At 41.6% G+C, this 21,940-nt stretch overlaps 1 protein-coding gene across 1 annotated transcript in view; it reads right to left on the reverse strand.

Moving 5' to 3' along the window:
* Positions 1–783: 783 nt before the first annotated feature.
* The window catches only part of LOC142488230 (maternal DNA replication licensing factor mcm6), a 196,931-nt gene continuing 175,774 nt past the window's right edge, over positions 784–21,940 (reverse strand). Inside the window, exons 16-17 of the mRNA XM_075588603.1 lie at positions 1,456–1,595; positions 784–1,001 (exon numbers count right to left, since the gene is read on the reverse strand). Of these exons, the coding sequence (XP_075444718.1) occupies positions 879–1,001; positions 1,456–1,595 (263 nt within the window). The 3' untranslated portion in view covers positions 784–878. The remainder of the gene's footprint in view (positions 1,002–1,455; positions 1,596–21,940) is intronic.

The raw sequence follows: 21,940 nt of genomic DNA on the forward strand, positions 1-21,940 counted from the left end.
ATATCCCAAAGTACTGTTGTGTAGAGAGAAACAGAAAGACAGACAAAAAAATACTTCCTGAGACTGACAGGCATAAAGAATCCTGACGGTTTGTGCATAGAGCCCTTTACCAACAATTCAATATGTTTTTGTGCAATATTTACACCATCCAATTCATAAAACCATATAAACACAAGAAGATGTAGTACAAGCAGCAGAGAGAAATCAACCATTTGAAAAAATAAATATCTGTTTACAAATCTATAGTAATATTTTGGTTATAAGATTGACATGTTCCATGATAGATTGCTAATATACATACAGTTCTGTACATGTATACACGTCACTATTATCGATGTCTGTATTCTGGTCCCATGAAATGGCGATGTGTTCTTTATATAGGGAGATACTGTAATAGTACTCCTCCTCTGTAGTGAGTGAGAACATCCAGTTAAAAGGGAGATGCAACAACACTTTCTATATCTCAGTGTTGGCACTTCTGCAGGGAACCTAACCCTAACTGCTGCTCTTTAACCCACAAAGGAAACAAATAATTTACAGTATGTATAGAAGAAAATGTAAAATGCCTAACAGAATCTACCGGAAAAACTACTAGGTAATAGTAGTGTTTCAAGTGGTAATTAACAGTAATTAAAATAGATAAAAAAATATAAATATCCATCACAATCATTTGAAAAAATTACCGTAGCTAGAAAGAATTAAGTCACAAAACCATTTAGCAAATATAAAAAGTTTTATTTAATAATATAATTATAGTTTATTGAAACAAATGTGTCTACACAAAAAAAATGTAAATAAAGAACTCCATAGAAATGTGTACTCAGCTGATTGAAATAATATGCAATTATATCCCACAATAATTAGATGGGAAACTCCATTCAATCTTCTAACACATAGTTTGGGTTGACAACTATTATTATATCATCCTCTGTGTCAGCTTCACTATCGTCATCTTCCAATGGTTTCAGACCAGTCTTGCTGAGTTCTATCAGAATATAATCCTTACAAAGAAAAAACAAAATCAGAAATAGCTGGTGAATATTACAGTGTCAGGCTTGATAAAATGATACTACTATATGTTGGAGAAGTGTAATAGTCCAATTAATTTTGTGTACTGTATAAAATGTAAGCGCATAGGCATTATTTTGAATTCTTTGAAATGGTGGAAATACCAGTATAGGTCATTAGTACATGGTATTGAAAGTAATTTCTGTTTGTTACAAGGCCTGAATCGTTATACTACTAGAGAGAGTGAATGCACAGTATGGTTTGTACAAAGCCAGCATCTTTTGCCTCTTAACAGCACACCATGTATTGTACATAGATTTTAGATTATTTTAATGTCTTAATCAAATCATGTATTGTTATGCATTTTATTCAATTAAGCATATTAAACAAATTGGTATTTCTTCAGAACTCTGTTTCTTCAAAATTCAGAAAATTCCATATACTTACATAATGAATTAATCTGTGAATTACTTTTTCAATTAAGCTCTTTCTCAGGATAAGCTCTGTTTCAGTCTCAATGTCCCTTTCCATTTCTTTTAGATACCAATTAACCAAGTCACCTTTCCTAAATGTGCAGTCTTCAACAGCTTTAAAAAAAAAAAAAAAAAAAAAATACTGAAGCATATAAATACATTAAAAAAAAAATATTACACACTGGCAACAATTTTATAATTAAATATACTCTTAGAGTGTGCATAATTACTATGTTTACATTCAATCTGTTTATCATACTGTATAAAAAATGTACACATGAAGGATGCCTACTGTGCAAGGATACACTGGCGACACTTTATTCGAGCTTGGCTAGTCCCACGAATTCGGGTATACCCGGGTGTATTGAGGTTTGTGACTGTTTTCTGCCCGAGTGCATTGGGTTATTTTCCAGACAGGGATTGAAGCATTTTATTCCCGCTGGCTGCAATACTGCACAGTATATATATATATACTGCATTACAATTCATGAATTTATGCCATCTGGTAGACACGCGAAGCATTGCAGCCTATTAAATCCTAATCATTATCATTTAACAGATCATCCGCCCGTCAGCCAGGCATGAACCCAGGCTGGGAAGGCAAACGCAACGGGGCTTGTCAGAGGTGAGGAGCGGCGCATTCCAGGTATCTGCCAGGTACATACTGGGTATTTGCTCGAATAAAGTGTGTCGGTGCAGTATATGGACACTGAACAAAATTGCAATGAACCGGTCTCAACACTTCAAGTGCTTGTCGCTAGCTGACTAAGCCTTTTTCAATTACAAAAACAGGGCAAATTATCCATGGTTTTCAACCTTATGCAAGAGTTTTGCACATCACTACTCTTTGCTCTCACACTACAATTACCTAAAATGGATTCTGATTGGCCATTTTCTGATAGCACTGTGTGCCGATATAAGGCCTCTACTGTATATAGCTACATATTAGTGAATAGCATTAGTGTATTATTTATAAAACGGTTCCAAAACATTTCATCCTCCTACATTGTGCATAATTGCTGTATGATTAGCCCAATTGAAACTCAAGTTTATTGTAGAGTATAGTTTTATTACATATCTTAATTTATTTTATGTTTGTTTCACAACGGATAGTCGACCCCAACAGCCCACATACAGTACTGTACGGGATCCCAACAATAAATATGCTAGAAAAAAAAACCTGTAAAAATGGAAAAAAATATAAGTAACTATTGCTATTACCTTTCAAATTTTCTTTTTAAACAGTGACATACAGTATTTGTAACTTTTTCTATATTAGTCTGTATTTTATATATTTTAACTTTTTTTTTTTAGTCTCACAAATCGCCAAGTTGTCAGGCTATGCTTTGCTAGTCTAAAATATACCCTAGTACAGCAAGCTGTGATGTCATTAATAGTACAGTGGTGTGAAAAAGAAAGTTCACCCTCTTTGAATTCTATGGTTTTACATATCAGGACATAATCATCTGTTCCTTAGCAGTACTAAAAATTAGGTAAATACGACCTCAGATGAAAAACAACACGACATATTACACTGCTATGGAAGAAGTAAGAGTGTACTTAGTTTTTCACACATAGCTTCTCCATTTTGGCTTTATTTTTGTTAAATAAATCATGACACGGTGTAATATGTCGTGTTGTTTTTCATCTGAGGTCGTATTTAACTAATTTTAAGACCTGCTAAGGAACAGATGATTGTTATTATGTCCTGATATGTAAAACCATGGAATTCAAAGGGGATGTACTTTCTTTTCACACCACTGTATATATAAGAATAGTAGGAATAATTGGACGTGGGAAAAAGGTATACACAAAGTATACTTTGTGGTCATTTGGGAGTGCTCACTACACCGGACGAAGAAAACTGTGCACAATCATTTTGTCTCTAATGAACAAGATGTGTGGGTAGAGCTTACAGGTTTACATTATATACTACTAAAAAAAGAAAAAAAAAGGATTAAGCATGTAAATGTGTTTACTGATGTTTTAGCTACAAAAATGAATGTACTTAAGCATAATTTCCAGTTATTACCAAAGGTGGTTTTAGTTTCCTTTCCTTTACATAACAGAACAATTTTCCTTGCATAAATGGAAGTCTTTGCAGCTCAAATGCAAACAATAGTAAGGCTCATTAAATATTTTTGCCTTTAGTAATAACATATGTACTGTATGTACTCTGAGTTACTTCACTTTTTAAATCCTACAACAGAAAGTAGGAGATTGTGTTATTTGGAGATTTAGAGATATTAAAGAAAAAAGTCTTATTTTCTTTTCGTCCCATCATAGTAGTGCAACATCAGTAATAAGCTCTTTCCCTTTTATTGTAGGATTGACCACCTTTTATGTTACCCAAAATTCTGTTACTTCTTAGTGTATTTCAAAAATAATTTGTAAGATACACTGATGGCAGAAGAAAAAAATGAATACAAAAACACCTGAGTGTGGGAAATCCCATGAACGTCCGTGTTTGGGCTTAAAAAAAAATGAAGAAAATATTATGGCAAGAATGTTTTACTTTCTTTTTCACTTCCTCTCGACAGTGCAGTGCACCATAGGACTTCCAAATCAGTGCCAAATTTGGTGGGTGTACAGATACTGTACACACACACACACACACACACACACACACACACACACTTCATGGGGCTAGAATTACGTACGCCCCCCCCCACTCCCCGTGTTGGCAGTATTGCAAGCCCCCCGCCCCCCATTTCACACATTACGAACCACTTTTATTTACCCCCCTTTTCCCATGCATCTTTCCTACCTCTCACTACCTCTTCCTTACTCACCCTCCTCGCATCTCACTCCCTCTTTTTCTCACTCTCCCCCACCTTCCGTCAATTACCCCACTCTCACTCAAAACCCCCCACAATATACATACCAAAAAAATCCCACCCCCACCCCCAATACATATGAAAAAAGACCATCACTCCCCCCCAATACATATTAAAATGACTCCCACCATACATATTAAAAAGACCACCACTCCCAATACAAATTGAAAAGACCACCCCAATACATATAAAAAAAGACCCCTACTCCCCGACCAATACATATATAAAAACAGACACCTTGGGGATGGTCAGGCCGGGCACGGTGGCTACTGGCCAGGCCAAGCTGCCAGTCGCTTCTGGGCTCCTGCTCACCTCAGCTGCAGGCCTCTTCCTCACTCTGTCCCATGCTGAGCTTCCAAAGTCAGCATGCACCAAAAGCTGGGGCCCAGCTTACTTCTGGCACACTGACGCCAGAGGCCTGTTGCTCGCCGCAAGCATTGGAAGCTCTGTGTGGGACACAGAGTGAGGAAGAACCCTGCAGCTGATGACGGGCTCCGGCCTTGACTGGCAGCCGGGCCAGAGGTCGGGGCAAACTTAAAGCACCAGCCACCCCACAACCACCGGGCCCGGCACACCTGTCGCGGCTGTCCCCCCCCCTTTCGACGGCCCTGCATACATACATACACACACAACATAACCAATCAATCAGAGATGCATGGTATAAAAGGCACTAAGAATAAAGCCAGTGTCTCGAACAGAGGAATAAGAGAAGGTTGTTAGCCCAGAGTCCACTGATACCAAAAATCTACTTTGGAAAAGACGTGCGAATTGTGTTATTATACCTGTGTGGCAGTCATACCAGAATTACAGTACCTAATCCTTCCATTCTGGATGGTAATTTTTTAGGTTTTGAAATTGTTAAGTGAACAATTTTCCAAGCTTGAACTGGAGCCAGCAAGTGAAAGTCCGCTTATTGTTTTTCCCATTCACCCATTCTGCTATTTTATTCTCGGAGAAATGTAAAATGCATAAAACAATATGTGAAGGGGACGACATTGCTATATCAGACATAGGAACTGTTAAGGATGTACACTGGCGACACACTTTATTCGAGCTCGGCTAGTCCCACGAATTCGGGTATACTCGGGTGTATTGAGGTTTGTGACTGTTTTCTGCCCGAGTGCATTGCGTTATTTTCCAGGCAGGGATTGAAGCATTTTATTCCCGCTGGCTGCAATACTGCACAGTATATATATATATATATACTGCATTACAATTCATGAATTTATGCCATCTGGTAGACACGCGAAGCATTGCAGCCTATTAAATCCTAATCATTATCATTTAACAGATCAGCCGCCCGTCAGCCAGGCATGAACCATGGCTGGGAAGGCAAACACAACGGGGCTTGTCTGAGGTGAGGAGCGGCGCATTCCAGGTATCTGCCAGGTACATACTGGGTATTTGCTCGAATAAAGTGTGTCGCAGCAGTAGATGTATCAGGGACCGGTCCCACCGTGACTCCTCAACTGGAAGCACAAGCAGGGCAGAGGACAAGGATGAGAACAACCAAGACATTACAAAAACGTAATTTTTGAAGTGAACAGGCAAAAAGATCCATAACTACATACAGGCATACCCCGCTTTAACATACGCAATGGGACCGGAGCATGTATGTAAAGTGAAAATGTACTTAAAGTGAAGCATTACCTTTTTTCCACTTTACAATGCAAGTACAGTGGCTGCCGCCTTTAGTCTAAATCGGCAAGATCTGAGAGCTGTTGTCTTGGAGGTCTAATACCTTTGCGGTTCAACCTACGTCAGTACACAGTCTGTATGTGCGCGTGCAGTAATTGTAAATTTTCATATTTAAAGTATACATGCATTTGCAGTGCTGTTCTGCAGTACAGTATGTCTCAGTATGCCTCATTTGAAAATTGTTGAAACGCATAGGCGTGTACTGTAACAGTGTCACATTTCGGCATATACAGCGCTCTCCCCTCGCTCGGGATAATTAACTGCACTGCAGGGTATTTCAACTTCTTATCTTCTGTGCAATGCAGTACATCTCTCCCACACCATTCCTTTGAATGTGTGTCTGGTTTCAATCACATTCCTGCTTGACAGCAGGAATTTACTGCGCATGCGCCTGTAACTTCGCCCACCACTTGAGTGAGTGAAAAAAAAATTTTTTATTGTAATTTTTTTATTTTTATTTTCTCCACAAGCCTGCAAAAACCATCTTACTGTATTACGATATTCAATCTGTGCTGTACAGTAGCTTTTGTCTGCGACCCTGTGCGTTTGACTGCACATGGTTGATTTGTGTGCTTTTTACGTACTGTATTTGGGGGTGTATTATTTTGATGAACTGCCTTTTGAAATTAAAGTATGTCTTTAGCTTTGAACTTCATGCGGCTGTCTTTAATTTTTGGAATCTTGCCACTGTGTTTTTAATCCGCCCATAGCCGACCTTCAAAGCCTCACTGCGCCTGCGTGTAATCCTTGTTCATATGGGAGCTATTTAGCTGCTTAGATGCTTACTGCGCATGAGTCACCCAACCCCCCCTCTCCAGAGTCATTCGACAGACACCTGCACAGAGTCATTCATTTTCTGAAGTTAGTCATTGTGTTTTGAAAGCCGAGCGTCAATCGCCTCACTGCGCCTGTGTGTACTCTAAGCCTCTGTGATGGGAGCTAGATGCTTACTGTGCATGAGTCACCCAACCACCCCCTCTCCTCAGTCTCGTTAATTTTCTGAATCTTGCCATTGTGTTTTTAATCCGTCCATAGCCGAGCTTCCAAGCCTCACTGCGCCTGCGTGTGATCCTTTTTCAGATGGGAGCTATTTAGCCGCTTAGCTGCTTACTGCGCATGAGTCACCCAACCCCCCCCCTCTCCACAGAGTCGTTAATTTTCTGAATCTTGCCATTGTGTTCTTAATCCGTCCATAGCCGAGCTACAGTACAAAGCCTCACTGCGCCTGCGTGTAATTCTCTTTGAGACGGGAGCTTTGAGGCTTTGTTTACGGCAACGTTTTGGAAAATCCCTTCTCGAATTTGATTTGCACAGAGCATCACCTTGATATTATAATAATAATAATAGCATGTTTTTGTATAGCGCTGTTAGTTACAGTATACGTAGCGCTGTCCAGAGACATTTTGCAGGCAACAGGTCCCTCCGTGTCCCATGGAGCTCACAATCTACTGTATGTTTTTGGTGCCTGAGGCACAGGGAGATAAAGTGACTTGCTTTTTATGTACTGTATTTGGGGGTTTATTGATCAAATTATTGATGAACTGCTTTTTGAAATTACTGTACTCTACTCTACAGTATGTAATTTCTTTGAACTGCTGCACAAGTAATCCTTCATCCCTCCCCCTCTCCACAGAGTCATTCATTTTCTGAAGTTAGTCATTGTGTTTTTAATCCGTACCTGGCCGAGCGTCAATCGCCTCACTGCGCCTGCGTGTACTCTAAGCCTCTTTCAGATGGGAGCTAGCTGATTACTGCACATGACTCACCCAACCCCCGACCCCCAACCCTTTGAGGCTTTGTTTATGGTAACGCTTTGGAAAAACCCTTTCTCGAATTTGAAATGTAAATCTGATTTGCACAGCATTTTGAGAATTGAGAGTAAAAAAAACCATTAACTGATTCATGTTGTTTTGTCATTCATTCTTATACCCTAGGGGTGGGTGGGGGGTGGATGTTGTCAATGATTATGATTACCAGGAATGTGAATAAATATTTATTTTATTTCATCAGGAACAAAAAAATACATATAAAAATAATCATGAATAATACATACAGTAATGCAGTCTTTATTAAGTTCTTCTGGCAGATTGAAATTGGATAAACATTTAGAAAACATTTGTAAAACATGGAGAAACATGAATTATGCACATTTATAAGAATATTATGTAATAATGTATAATATATGTATACTGTATATATATATATTATATATAGTAATATTATTTTTTCCGTCGTTATCTTGTTCCTCATTCCGTGTACAGTACAGTAATTCATTGAGAGAGGAGAGGTTTTGTGTACATCAATACTGCTGTTTATGTACTGTACATTTGACTGTATAAACAGATTAGACTGGACACAACACCCCACCTCGCCCCAGGCCACCTTTTTTCCTGAAACGACAAGAAAACAAAAAATTAGTGCAGTTACTGTATGTGCGTACTGTAATATGGCATTGTGTGATATGTAGTACTACTTTAGATGGCTAGTGCTGCTTTCTCTGAAAAGAAAAAAAATGACCAGTTAGTAGGCAGTTGCTGTAATACTGTCAAACTAGTCTACTGTATACTGGAACTACTGTATACTCTGACTACTGTTAAATACTACTGTATGTAACCTGATGGCTGGTGCTGCTCTCTCTGTAAAGAAAAAAATGTAACTACTGTACTCTGTACTCTGACTATTGGGAAAGAAAAAATCTGTGCCATACTTACCTGTATCATACTGTACTTACAATACTACTGCACAGTACTACTTTCCTGATGCTTGCCCATTACGCGTGATCACAATGGGCAACACAGTCGCAATATGGTCTATATATTTATTGCAGCGTTCCACGGTGAGTACATCGTTCCAAAAACTCATTATGCCTTTCAACAGCTCGTCCTTTTTGGAGGGTTTCGCCACTTTCCGGATATGGTCCTTCAGCTGATGCCAGACCATTTCGATCGGATTGAAGTCTGGCGATCTGTCATTGGAAAAAAAGGACAATTAGTTTAAGTGATACAATACACAGTAAAAACAGTGGGGAAAAAAATGAGACACGGTCTACTGCCCTTACTCCACTGGCGTCCTCACCCAGATGATACCGCGCTCAAGGATATGCGCTGTTGACGCGGTGTGCTTCGGATCATTGTCGTGGTAGAAGCAGTGACCTTTGGGGAACTCGCGTATTATATATTGCACTCTCAGGGACAATGTTGTCTTGGAAGAAAGCTTTATTCATTATTCCTATAACAAGAAAAGAAAAGTGCTCAAAAAACTGCACAATAGTACAGTGCATACAGTAAGGTTACACTAGTAAAGTACAGTGCATAAGGCAACATTATATTTCATATATTTTACCTTCAAAGATGACAATGCATCCTGGTCCATGCCTAGAGATGGCACCCCACACATGCAGCTTCAAGGGGTGTTTTGGCTGCGGCTTCAAAGATATGCAGCCTTTTTTGTGGAATGCAAAGCTTGCAAATCTCTCCAGCGACACAGTAGACTCATCAGTGAAGATGCAATCCTGGATGTCTCCCCACTGTCGATCCATGCCTGGGCCTGGACCACTCTTTTGATTTTGTTTGCATCCCGTATCATGGGGTACGCAATGTAATGACAAGGAATAAATCATTTTAGCGGTACAGTACAGTTTCCTAAACAACACTTACCTCCTGTACTGTCCAGTACTAACCTTACACGTCCATATTTCCATCCAATGCTGCGTCTCATCTTCTTTATGCTGCTCTCGGATACAGTGAGATTGTGCTTTTCCTGCAGAGTGTTTTTGACCCTTAATGCACTCTTCTCACCATTCTCCTCACTTATTTTGTCCACCAGAAGAGTTGTCTCCCAACAATGTAAAGAAAATATATTGTTTTGTTAATATGCAGCAATATAAAAATTATTTATACTGTTGTACTGTAATATAAATATTAAAAAAAATATACTGTTATATAAATATAAAAAAAATATATACTGTTGTAATATAAATATACAAAATATATATACTGTACTGATAGAAATATAAATATACAAAATATATATACTGTTGTAATATAAATCAACAGATATAACAAAAATATTAGCTTTAAATTAAAAAAAATTTTTTTTTAAAGTTATATAAATATACTTACGCGGTAGTTACCCTTGGTGCCCTTATGCGGTCTCTGTTTTTTCCGTGTGCATGATAGCTCATGGTGGTTGCTGGCACAACGATGCCAGAAGTAGCTAACCAGCGTTGGATAGCAGCAATTCGGTGTCCGCTCGTGTACATCTCCTTAATTCGCATGCTGAGCTCCTTGGAAATCTTTTTAATAGGCATTGCTGCGAGTAGAAAGAAATACAAACACAAGAATGTATATTCGATGTTTAGTCGATGTGTATTCAATGTGCAGTGAATCCACAAAATGGATGGTGTATTTATACGGTAATGACTCACATTAGAGTACGGTCACTTTCAACACCTGTACCTGGTCGCCATGCATAAAAGGTTACACACTTTGCATAGCCCACCACTCGATGATCTTTATCTGAACTTGCCCTTGTCCAGATACTGCATTGTGCCACCTGCTTCCATGGAGCAACCCCGATTCTACGGACGCAGGAACACACTCGCCTCTTCCGTGCCTGTCAAGCAGAAAAAGCGGAAGGCGGTTGCCGTTTCCACGCCAAGGCAAAAGCGACAGGCTAAGGCCAATAAAGAAAACCTTCTGCTGACCCCAAAGGCTAAGGGTTTTCATAGACGTCAGCCTTATTATGTCAAAAAGATATACGGTGATGTACTCTCGACGCAAAACGATTGGCAGCCAACCCATCGAACCCGCAGACCTCTTCCTCACATACGCTTCGACGACTCTGCCGCCGCTGTCCCGGAAATCTTCAGCCCGCCAACTCCACCCCTCGTCTTTGACGCTGCCGCCGCCCTCACGGAAACCCACAGGCCATCTTCTCCAGTTATATCCGACGACGCTGCCTCTGAAATCCACGGGTCACTTTCTCCATTCCTCTTCGACGACGCTGCCGCTTCTCCTCTACCGGATATCCACAGGTCACCTCCTCCACTCTTCTTTGACGTCGCTGCCGCTTCTCTCCATGGAACCCCCATCTCATCCTCCGTTGCACCCATCCACCCAGATGTTCACACGCCGTGCACAAGAAGCAGCTCGTTAGACCAGATGCTGAATGGGATAACTGTGGATCTCCCCGGGAATTCCATTGTGCTAGCAAAGATAGATCTGCTTCTGGAGACCATGTTAAATGTGGAGCAACGGATGCTACATATGGATCAACGGATGATACATATGGATCAATGGATGGATCGACGGATGGAGAAGATAGAGGCTGACATTGCGGGCATACATTATTTGCTCGGTGTTAATGCCCCTGTTTCCCCGATGCTGGAGCAAGGGGGTGACATGGATGTGATGAATGGGACCTTCGACCCCCTTCCATCACCAAGCGCACCCCCTCCACCAGAAGATGTAGTGTACATGTATGCCATTGAGGAGGACATGACAACCCCGTCAAGACCACGCCAGGAGACAACACAGCAACACAGCAACCAAGATAGGAGACAACCTACCATCGCCCGTCGCCTCAAGCACACCCGCTCCCAAAAGGTTGTCCTGAAAACCGGGCCTGTCTGCTGCCCTCGAGGACTGTAGTGGTGCAGACCTGACTGACTGTTTTGCACACCATCCCACTGTACTGTATACTGTATGTTTCTTTAATAAAGTAGATGTTGCGTTTTGTATACTGTATTTTATGAATAAAGAATTTTTTTAATCACAGGTAAGACCATACTGTTGTGCTGAACTGTATTGTACATGTTTTGACCTGCTGTACTTAAATAAAGAAGATGTACACACACAGGACATGCACAATTCCAGTCCCTGAGGGCCGCAAACAGGCACGGTTTTCAAGGTTGTCCTGAAAACCTGCCCTGTTTGCTGCCCTCGAGGACTGTAGTGGTGCAGACTGTTTTGCACACCATCCCACTGTACTGTATATGTTTCTTTAATAAAGGAGATGTTTTGTTTGTATACTGTATTTTATGAATAAAGTTTTTTTGTAATCACAGGTAAGACCATACTGTGGTGCTGAACTGTATTGTACTTACATGTTTTGACCTGCTGTACTGTACTTAAATAAAGGAGATGTTGTTGTGTGTTTTTTTTACTTGTATTTATACAGAAATGTTTTAACTTGCTGTCCACACACACAGGACCTGCACAATTCCAGTTCCTGGGGGCCGCAAACAGGCACGGTTTTCAAAGGTTACCCTGAAAACCCGCCCTGTTTGCTGCCCTCAAGGACTGTACTGGTGCAGACTGTTTTGCACACCATCCCACTGTACAGTATATGTTTTGACTTGCCGTTCTTTAATAAAGGAGATGTTGCGTTTTGCTTATTTTATGAATAAAGAATTTGTTTTTAAAACATGTGACTGTAAACCATACTGACTGACAAATGTTTTCACAAATGTAGCAGTAAACCATACACCTGTTGATGTTTTGAATTGCTGTGCACTTAAAATGTTTCAACATTGTACAGTATTTGTAAATAAATGTTTTTGTACTTACTCCACCAATAAAAGAACATATTGATTTGTTTTACATTGTTCCATTTGCTCCTTTGCTACTGTAACAAAATACAGTGTTTCTAGAATGTCGAGGCATACTGCACTGTATACTGTAGGCATGCTCAGTATAATAGTATTAAAAAAAAATAGAAGACAAACTGTAATGTACTGTATGTACTGGCACTGTATACTGTAGAAAACACATAATGTATGTGATACATGTAGAATAAATGCATAGTTTTTATTTTTTCGGGTTTATTACACAGTATACTGTACTGTATATAAAAAAGTATTGTACAGTATACTGTACGGCCGGAAAACATCAGCATACTGTTTCAGGTACAGTATTACAGTATTCTATCCTAATCAATAACTACGGCCGCTAAACTGTAGACTCCGGTACGTGGTTTTTTAAATCCGATTCAGCAGGCATTGTTACACAAAGCGATATTATCCATCGAAATCCCTCCATTAGCCGTTTTCTTTTCTGAGGAAAAACAAAAAGAAAAGTTTTACTGTAATGGTCTAAAGAAGTTCCCAGCCAGTCCCACCAATAATTTTCTTGGGGGGCGTCTCCTGTTCACATGCGCATGCGCCTACCATCGATGTAATGACACGCATACTGTATGCGTTTCAAGAAGGTTCCAATGTGCATGCGCCTAGCGTTCCACCAATACAGTAGTTCAGTATCTGCAGTACAGTACTGTAGAAGCCGCTCAGCCAATAATATTGCTTACAGGAGAATCGCTTGACTTTTGAATCGCACAGATATTGATACTGTATTGTCAAAATAAAAAAACACAGAAAATAATACGGCAACAATACTCACCATAGAATTTCACATTCAGCTGGCGCCGGCGCACTGCCAGTCCAGCGTTATTGATCATCCACGTCGATAGTTTGCAGCGGGACTAGTCCACCTGTAGTCAGCTGATGAGGCTGGAAATTGCTTAGGTACATGCAAGCTTGATCGAAACTGCACGCGAAATCCGGCTCAGGGTTGTCACTGATGGCGGGACCGTCATTGGAAGCCGGTGCTGGTGCATTGCTTGGCAGCGACTGTCGTTTCTTAGTTGGTTTTAACACGACCCTTCGCCTTTTGCCGTCATGATGATCATAGATACAGGAAAAAGCCGGTGATACACACCAATACCCTCCAATAAATTGTGGCTCAATACGATAAAAACAAGGATCGCTACATAACCTTTTCCTTATTGCACGCTTCCACGTATGTGGAGTTGGCGAAAATTTGTAAAAGTCATAGTTTTCGACAAAATACTGATAAATTTGAACTGTTGCCATCTTATCCTCTGTTGCATTAATCACGGCCCATATCAAATACACATAACTTCTGTCGGGTTTTTGGAAAGCGGGCTGCACTTGAACACTCATGGCGGGCGGGTCTCTGGAGAATACTGTAACCGAAACTGGTCTTTGTCTTTTTTTAATATGAAAAGCCTAAATTGATACATTTTTGCAACCTCTTCCTTCAGTCTCAAGGCCAAGTTACAATAGCACACTGTGGTATCTTTTTTAAACGAAATACCTGCAAATCGACACATTACTGAAGCGCATGCGCATTACAATTCATGAATATCTGTCATCTGGCGGACACGCGAAGAATTGCAACCTATTAAATCCGAACCATTCTCAATAAACGCATCAACCGCGCGTCAGCCGTGCATGACCCGTGGCTGGGAACGCAAAATGAACGCGGCATGCGCCAGGTGAAGTGCGTCGCATTCCAGGAAAAAGCCAGGGAAAAACCGGCGATGTGTTAGAATAAAAGCTGCCGCAGCAGTACTGTACTGCAAACATCATATATGTGCATAACTGATGTAAATAATGCATTTATAACCAAAATAAATACAGTAGGCTTTGTTGAAATAAAATCTTTAATGTCAGCTAATTTTTCTTACTAGTGCTGACAGATACATGGATGAACGGAAAATTATTTATAAAATAAGTAGGAAGGATGAAGGAGAGGGCATATCTTCTACTGTACAGTATTTTTATTGAAAGGGCATGAAGGTGAGGTGCATTTACACTACCGACACACTTTATTGAAGTGTGGTCGGTACCGCAAGCCGGGAAATCTCCCGGCTTGCTAGTGGCCGCCCCTCGGCGTGCCGCGCGTCATAGACGCGCGGTCACGCGTCATCGGGAGCGTGCGCCCGCTGCACGCGTGTCCAGGGGCTCCCCGAGGGAGCCCTGGTGTCCCGCGATCGCGGGACAGCGGCAGGGGGTTCCGGGGGACCCGGCGGACCCGGCAGCGGTAGGGAGAGCGCCCCGATCGGAGGGCGCTCTTCCGCTGCTTCGGCGTGCGCCCGTCACACTCGGGCGCGCGCCAGGCTACTGCTGCGGCACAGAACGGGCAAATGCTCGAATAAACTGTGCCGCAGCAGTATTTGACGGACTGATATATTTTTGGGACTTTGATTTGTGACTTTGGTGAAAAAAACACAGTACAATACTGTACAGTACAGTAGTGTTTTACAATGCTGTGCTTCCTTAGGATGCGCGTATAGTGCCGGCGACGCGACGGGTGACGTCACCCATCCCCGCTAGCGAAAGTTATTTTTCGCATTGCGCCGGCATTGCGGGCTCCCGGGCATTTGATTTGTTCAGGGGCTGTCACATGAGGCGACAGCCCTTGAAAAATCAAATATTCCCGGCTTCCAAAGTCCACTCAGTCGCATTGCCGCCGTCACACTTATTATAAGAGCACACGGTGGCGGCAATGTGTTTGTTTTTGGGCGGTGTCACAGGCACTATACGCACGACCTTACTCAAGTCCTTGATCAGCTTGGCTTACAGTGATGAAATTCACAGCCTCTATGTGCTGTACATGTAGTTTCCCCGCTTGATCAGAGCTCCAGTACAGGTAGGGAGTCGTCAATTGGTGAGTCACAACTACGGCGACCTGTAGAGGCAGGCACAGCGCAATGAATGGGAGCAAGCAAGGAGGTGAGAGGCGCGCACGCGGGACAGTACTGTATAGCAGCTCTTTCTCCCCCCTTTCTCACACACTCCTTTTCACGCACACTCGCACTCTCTTCCTTAGTCCTGCACTCTCTCCCTCAGTCCTGCACTCTCTCCCTCAGTCACGCACTCACACCCACACCCAGTCAGTCACACACCCAGTCAGTCACACACCCAGTCAGTCACACACCCAGTCAGTCACACACACACACACAGAACGCAGAAGAGCACCTCCTCCTCCGTAGCCCACATGCAAAGTTCCGCTCTACAGCAGCAGCAGGGAGGGAGAAGAGCCAGGAGCTGAAGTGCGGGCGGAATCACTGCTATAGCTGCTGATTGATGGCGCGCCCGATCTCCCCGTTCCCCCTGCCATCTGTCCCCGTTCCCCCTTCCCCCTTACCTGCACTCCCACTCAGATAGGGACCACAATGAAGGAGGTTGCAGTATTGATGAGGTGCGCATGCACGCCGCCCCCTGGTGTCCGTACTCGCGAAGCACGCGTACGTACACAGGGGTATGGTGCAACTAAAAATAAATGTACGTACTTGCGAGTGTACGTAAAGCGGGTGTACGTAAAACGGGGTATGCCTGTAATAATTTTAACCATGTGGTTAAAGTTAATGGGGTCATGGTCAAAGGTAAAAGAAAAGCCTCCTATGCTCCTTCCATTATCAGAAACGAAAGCCCTCGACTGGAAGGGGCGGCATGACTTAAGGATGAGGGGCCCCTCCCTAAGGTGCTGTGATGTAAGAGGAAGGGGTACTTAAAGCTGCAGACCAAGCAATATCCTACATGTGCTTTTTTTAAATTAATCAATTCTGAGAAACTTACTATGAGTAATATCAGTGTTGATCAAAAAGATTTGATCAGAAAGAAACCCCTTTAAATTTAGCACTCAAATGTCACACATATTATAATGGACACAGTGGCCCTGGAGTAATATACTGCTTGTCAGTTAGGTATATTCGAAACACTGAGGATAATCAAAAAAATAATAAAATTTTATTACTTCTACATAGAGAATTAAAAACACAGATACATTGTTAAAAATCCCTATTAGTCTGTGGCTGATATGCGCAGGTATAGTAAGGTAAGTACTATTGACTATTTAATACTCTGACATATCCTGACATCCAGAAGTCACAGTGGTTGTAAGTTGTGATAAGTGCTATTGACTTATCAAAACTTACAACCACTGTGACTTCTGGATGTCAGAGTATTAAATTATATTGGTATGATGTACTACTATAACAATCAATGGGTACAGGTTGGGTATAGTGGGTAAGGGGAGGGTGGTTAGGCCTCCCGGGTGGGTATCGGGGCAGGGTGGGTTAACCCCTTAATTACTGTAGCGGTTATTAACTGCTAAGGTGATTACGGGGTTAAGGGACATTAGATTGTATTTTACTATGTATTTTTCTGGCAACGGAGGACAGGGACCTTGCAGTAAGCGGATGAGGACGCCCATCATAATGAATGGGTAATTAGAACTGTATTTATTTAATTGATTTATGTATGCTGGCTAATGTTGTGTTTAATAATGGGCAGATAATCTATTATCAATATCTGGTTAATAGTTATTTTGCCCATTACTGTACTGTATGTGTTTGGTGGGGGAAGTGGGAGAGGGGGGGGTGTATTTATTTAAGTATAGGACATGTTTTATTGTTTACATACAGGATTGGTACAGCGAGGACCCATGGAGACCACCTGAGGACCCTTTGACACCCACGAGTACCACCCAAGGACTCCCGGATGCCACGGGTATCACCTGCAGACCCACGGGGACACTTTCGGGGAAGAACTGGGGGCCCCACAGTGACCACCTGGAGGAACACGGCACCTAGTGGTGACCACCTGGACACCCCCAGACACCCGTGGGTACCCCCCGGGGTGCACTGTGGGGCCTGCAAACACCTGTCGGGACCACCAGGGACCCCCGTCGGCCTGGAGTATTAATCCTGTGTGTAAAATAATAAATTATGGTTTTATGGGGAGGGGGCAAACAGGGTGGGGAATTGGTGCTTACAACAGTAAATATTTTTATGTTTAAATTGTATTCCTAGTATATATTTGATTCACTCCACCAGTAAAAAATACTATAATTACTGGTGATATTCGCATTTACGCATCTATTGGGATTTCATAGATTTTGCGTGGTTTACAAGTCTTTTTTAATTTCTATTTTGAAATCTTAATAAAGTTAATATTTTAACAGGCTGTCAAGTTTGCATCCAAGACTTGCATATATTTCGCTAGTTCTGTTGTGCATCAACAATAGGGATCTTTCCATATGGGAAATGTCCTCAGGACACAACCCATCTTTCTTTGGAGGTTTAAAAGGCGGCCTGAGAATACAGCCAGTGCCTCACACAGAGGGCTGAGAAAAGGTTGTGATGTAAGAGTTCTGAGACACAACAAATCTACCTTGGAAAGTGTTCCTATACAGTACCTGTGAGGGTAAAGTCTGCCAATTGAACTTCTGCTACCCTTTCTATGTTTCATGGGAAGCCAGATTAGCTGGTCAGTGATGGTAGTTAGCAACATTATTTTCTTTAGTTAGCTTCCTGCGTGGAGTTTTTTTTATTACTTTGCCTTAAAGCTGCAGACCAAGCAATATCATACATGTTTTTTTTTTTAAATAAATCAGTTCTTAACTATGAGAAAATACATGTAACATAAAAAAAAACCCAAAGAAAGCCTCTAAATTAAATGTTTAATGTATTACAATGTAAGAAGCATATTTTGTTTCTGTAGCAACCATTTACAAAGTCACATCCCTTTCTCTTCTGAAACAGGAAAAAAATAATTAAATAAACAGCAGCTTCCCGCGAGGGCATTGCCAGCAGAATTGACGTCATTGTAATGGTATTAGCTGGATGGGGAAATGGGGAGGGGTTTCCATGAACACATACTGTATGTCGTTTTGACATAAAGATAGCATTATCTGACGGGTGTCTGAAAATGGATCCTATAAGCATATTTCCCAGGTACCTCAGTTGTGCCCATTTATTATGCATTGGTGTCTCATTGTTTTCTTTCAATTGGATAAAGTCAACAGCACTCAAATTAGATGACACGAAGGCATGCAACATTTCTGTATTAGTGTCTTTGATTATGTGAAATTAAAATGTTTTTACAGTATATAGATTTGAATGCTGTGGATTTTTTCCAGTTTGACATTTTTGGGAGCTTTGTTGCCACTCCCTAGTCCCACTTGCCCCTTTGTTATTTTCATCTATTGCACATTATTATTTTTTTCTTCATTTGAAGCTGGTCCAATTGGAGATTTATGGTTTTGTTTAAAGTTATGTATTCAGTGAATATTAAGCAAACTTTGCCGAATTGGAATATATTTTCCCATCTCTAATCTTGCTATGGTTTGTACTGAATGGAAAAACCTACAGCAGGAACATAGATGCTTAAATGATAAATAGCTGAATCCTCAGATTAGGCAATAATGTTGAGAAAACAAAAAATGACATGATAGATCTCCCTATCACTAATGGTTTTGGTTGGTACTGATAAAAGGTTGAAGTGCAATTTCCTAAATGTATAAGTCTTATTGAGTTCTGAAGGGAAATCTGATCAATCTTTGATTAGCTTTCTTAAGTCGGAACATGAAAACTTAAGTTATTGAGGCTCCAGATTCCATTATTGTGACCGTAGGGGTTAGCTGGTCTCACATAATAAAGGTGAAGCACGAATAGCTACCCCTAAAACTGTATGTTTTCAGCGGCCTATGCACGCTTGCATGGCAGCTACATGTTGAATGTTATGTGCCCGTTCAGCTACCGCCAGGACTATAATGTTTTCTGCCTTTCAACGCTTGCAAGGGGATATATTTTATAGGTTTTGCCCTTTAGGGGGAAAAGCCTCAGAATGGTGGTGTGTCTGAGAGGGAACCTTAATGTGGATAAAGGGGGGAAAATGGCACCGGGATATGTAAATAATGTATGCACTTTATTCCGGTGATAATGTAATTTTCCCCCCGCCAGCCTGCTTGTTTTGTGGATTACATGTGTGCATTTTTATGAAAGCAGACTCCGTGATTTAATCAACCAAGGTGCCTGCATAGAAATGTGTATTGAGACAAAGGCTGGGAGCGGTGAGGTGCTGAGACCTTGGGTGAGTAGGAAAGGGTGGACTATCAGGTCCTGGGATGGGCTTTCAGAGCCTTTGTTCTCTGCAGACTCTAAGGTACCTACCCAGTGGGAGGTATAGGACTGGCCAGGGGGAGCCGTTAGTGGGTCTGAGCCCCATAGGCAGTTTCCATTGGGCCAGTTTGAATTTCCCACTTCCCAGCAGCTATCACCATAGGGCAGTCTTGAGTACCTCTGCAAACTCCCTCCTCTGGCATTGGTTGAACGATCTCAATACGTGCTCTGGTTGACCGGCGGCTCCTTCCCATGTAAAGGATAGTCACAGAGGGCTATGTAAAGAGCGCTGCCGATCAGAGTACCAGACAGAGTGTGGAGATTGACGGTGTTCAACTGGCAGAATATTTTCAGAATAGCTCCTGTGTGCACTCTGATATCCAGGACAACAAGCGGACATTGCAAGCCTACTTGAAGCAGGCCCCTGCACCTAGCAAGGCCAGAGACTACTCCCCAGGTCCCCAGTTGGTATTGTATTATCCTGTAATTTTGTATTTTGTTTTTCTGCTGGCTTGTCAGAAAAAACCTAATTTTATTCAACAATAAGGTCCCGTCTAGTGATCCCGGTGTAAAAGTACTGGTCTCCTGTGACAATTATATTGATAGGAAATAATATTTTATTCATTTTGAAATTTACATTTATTTATTTACAGTACTGGTATGAAACCTTCTGTTCTCTTTAGAACTGGAACCAGGTTTGATTATGTCCCTACTTGTGATATTGCAACATTCAAAACTGTTCATGATGCAAGTAAATTCTTCACTGTTAGTTTTAAGGATGCTTTATGCCAATTCGGAGTTGGTACTTGGGACTAAATGACACTATGGAGGTTTACTTTTGAACTGGATGGATTGAGCCTATTACAACACTGATCTGTTTAAAGGTTTTTCCTGTTCAAACTTCAGAAATATGGTAAATGTGACACCCAACAGAGAGATTAGCATCTGGAACCTTTATTCCAAAAACTTTTCATTACTAGAAAATGCTGTTGAGGGCAGAAATATTCTTATTCACTTTCTTGAATGCCAGCCTAGCACTGAAAGTAGTTCCTCTGTGGAATAATTTTTCCACCATCATGCAATCATGCCATTCAACACTGTTCCATAAAGGAAACTAGGTACATCTTTTTTTTCCTTGTCAAATGTACTATACTCAACCAAGGGTCTACGTTAAGCCAATATACTTTTTGTGACTGAAACGTCATGAATCTTGAAATGAGCTTAAGATCTAAGCAGGCATCACATTAAAAGTCCATAGCCATACGCAATAAGAAATAATTTAAGTAGGTAATTTCCTCCGATGAAATCTGGTTATAAACATGTCAACATCCTAGAAAAAACAGGCTAATGCTACTGTACATTTGGCTCTTAATAAGATCCTAAGAAGAATTTTCAATATTTCATAGTATCATGGAATGAGAAGCCACCTTGAAGATTAAATATCATCATACTGTAGTGCCGACGAGTATTCTAAAACATATCTGGGGCAATCACCAACACGACCCAGGTACATGCTGCAACATTTCTGCAGACAGACTAATGGCCAATCGAATTAACAGCGAGGGTCCCTGGCAGTTCCATTCAAACGGAATGGGATTGCCGGGGACCCCTGCTGTGTTAATCCGATGGGCCATTAGTCTCTGCAGAAATGTCACTGAAATGTTTGCAGCATGTACCCGGATCTTGTTGGTTATAGCCCCAGATTTTCCAAGGCAAGTTTAAGGCAAGTTTTAGAAAGCTCGTCGGCGCACCTGTAATTTGACTACTGCTGAATACTATCCCAAAAAAGGATGAACCTGTACAAACCAGTGAAATTTTGTTTGTATCTGGGGCTATTACCTCATAATCTTCAGAATAGAGATATTGTAGTTTCTGAAAAATGATTGTCACGGGAGAACAGTACTTTTTACACACTGATCGGCAGCGCTCCTTACATAGCCCTCGTGGCTATCTTTTACATGGGGAAGGAGCCCCCGACCAACCCGAGCATGGATTGAGAAACCAATGCCAGAGGAGGGGGCGTGCGGAGGCACTCAAGACCGCCCCATCGGGACATAGCTGCTGGGAAATGGGGAATTCAAACTGGCCAATGGGAACCGTGCCTTTGGGGCTTCTACCCGGCAACGGCTCCCTCTGGTAAGCCTTATACTACCCGCTGGGTAGACACCTCAGTGTCTGCAGGGAACAAAGGTGCTGGAAGCCCATCCCCGTACTCTA

The sequence above is a fragment of the Ascaphus truei genome, chromosome 2 (genome assembly GCF_040206685.1).
Source record: "Ascaphus truei isolate aAscTru1 chromosome 2, aAscTru1.hap1, whole genome shotgun sequence".
Lineage (NCBI taxonomy): Eukaryota > Metazoa > Chordata > Amphibia > Anura > Ascaphidae > Ascaphus > Ascaphus truei.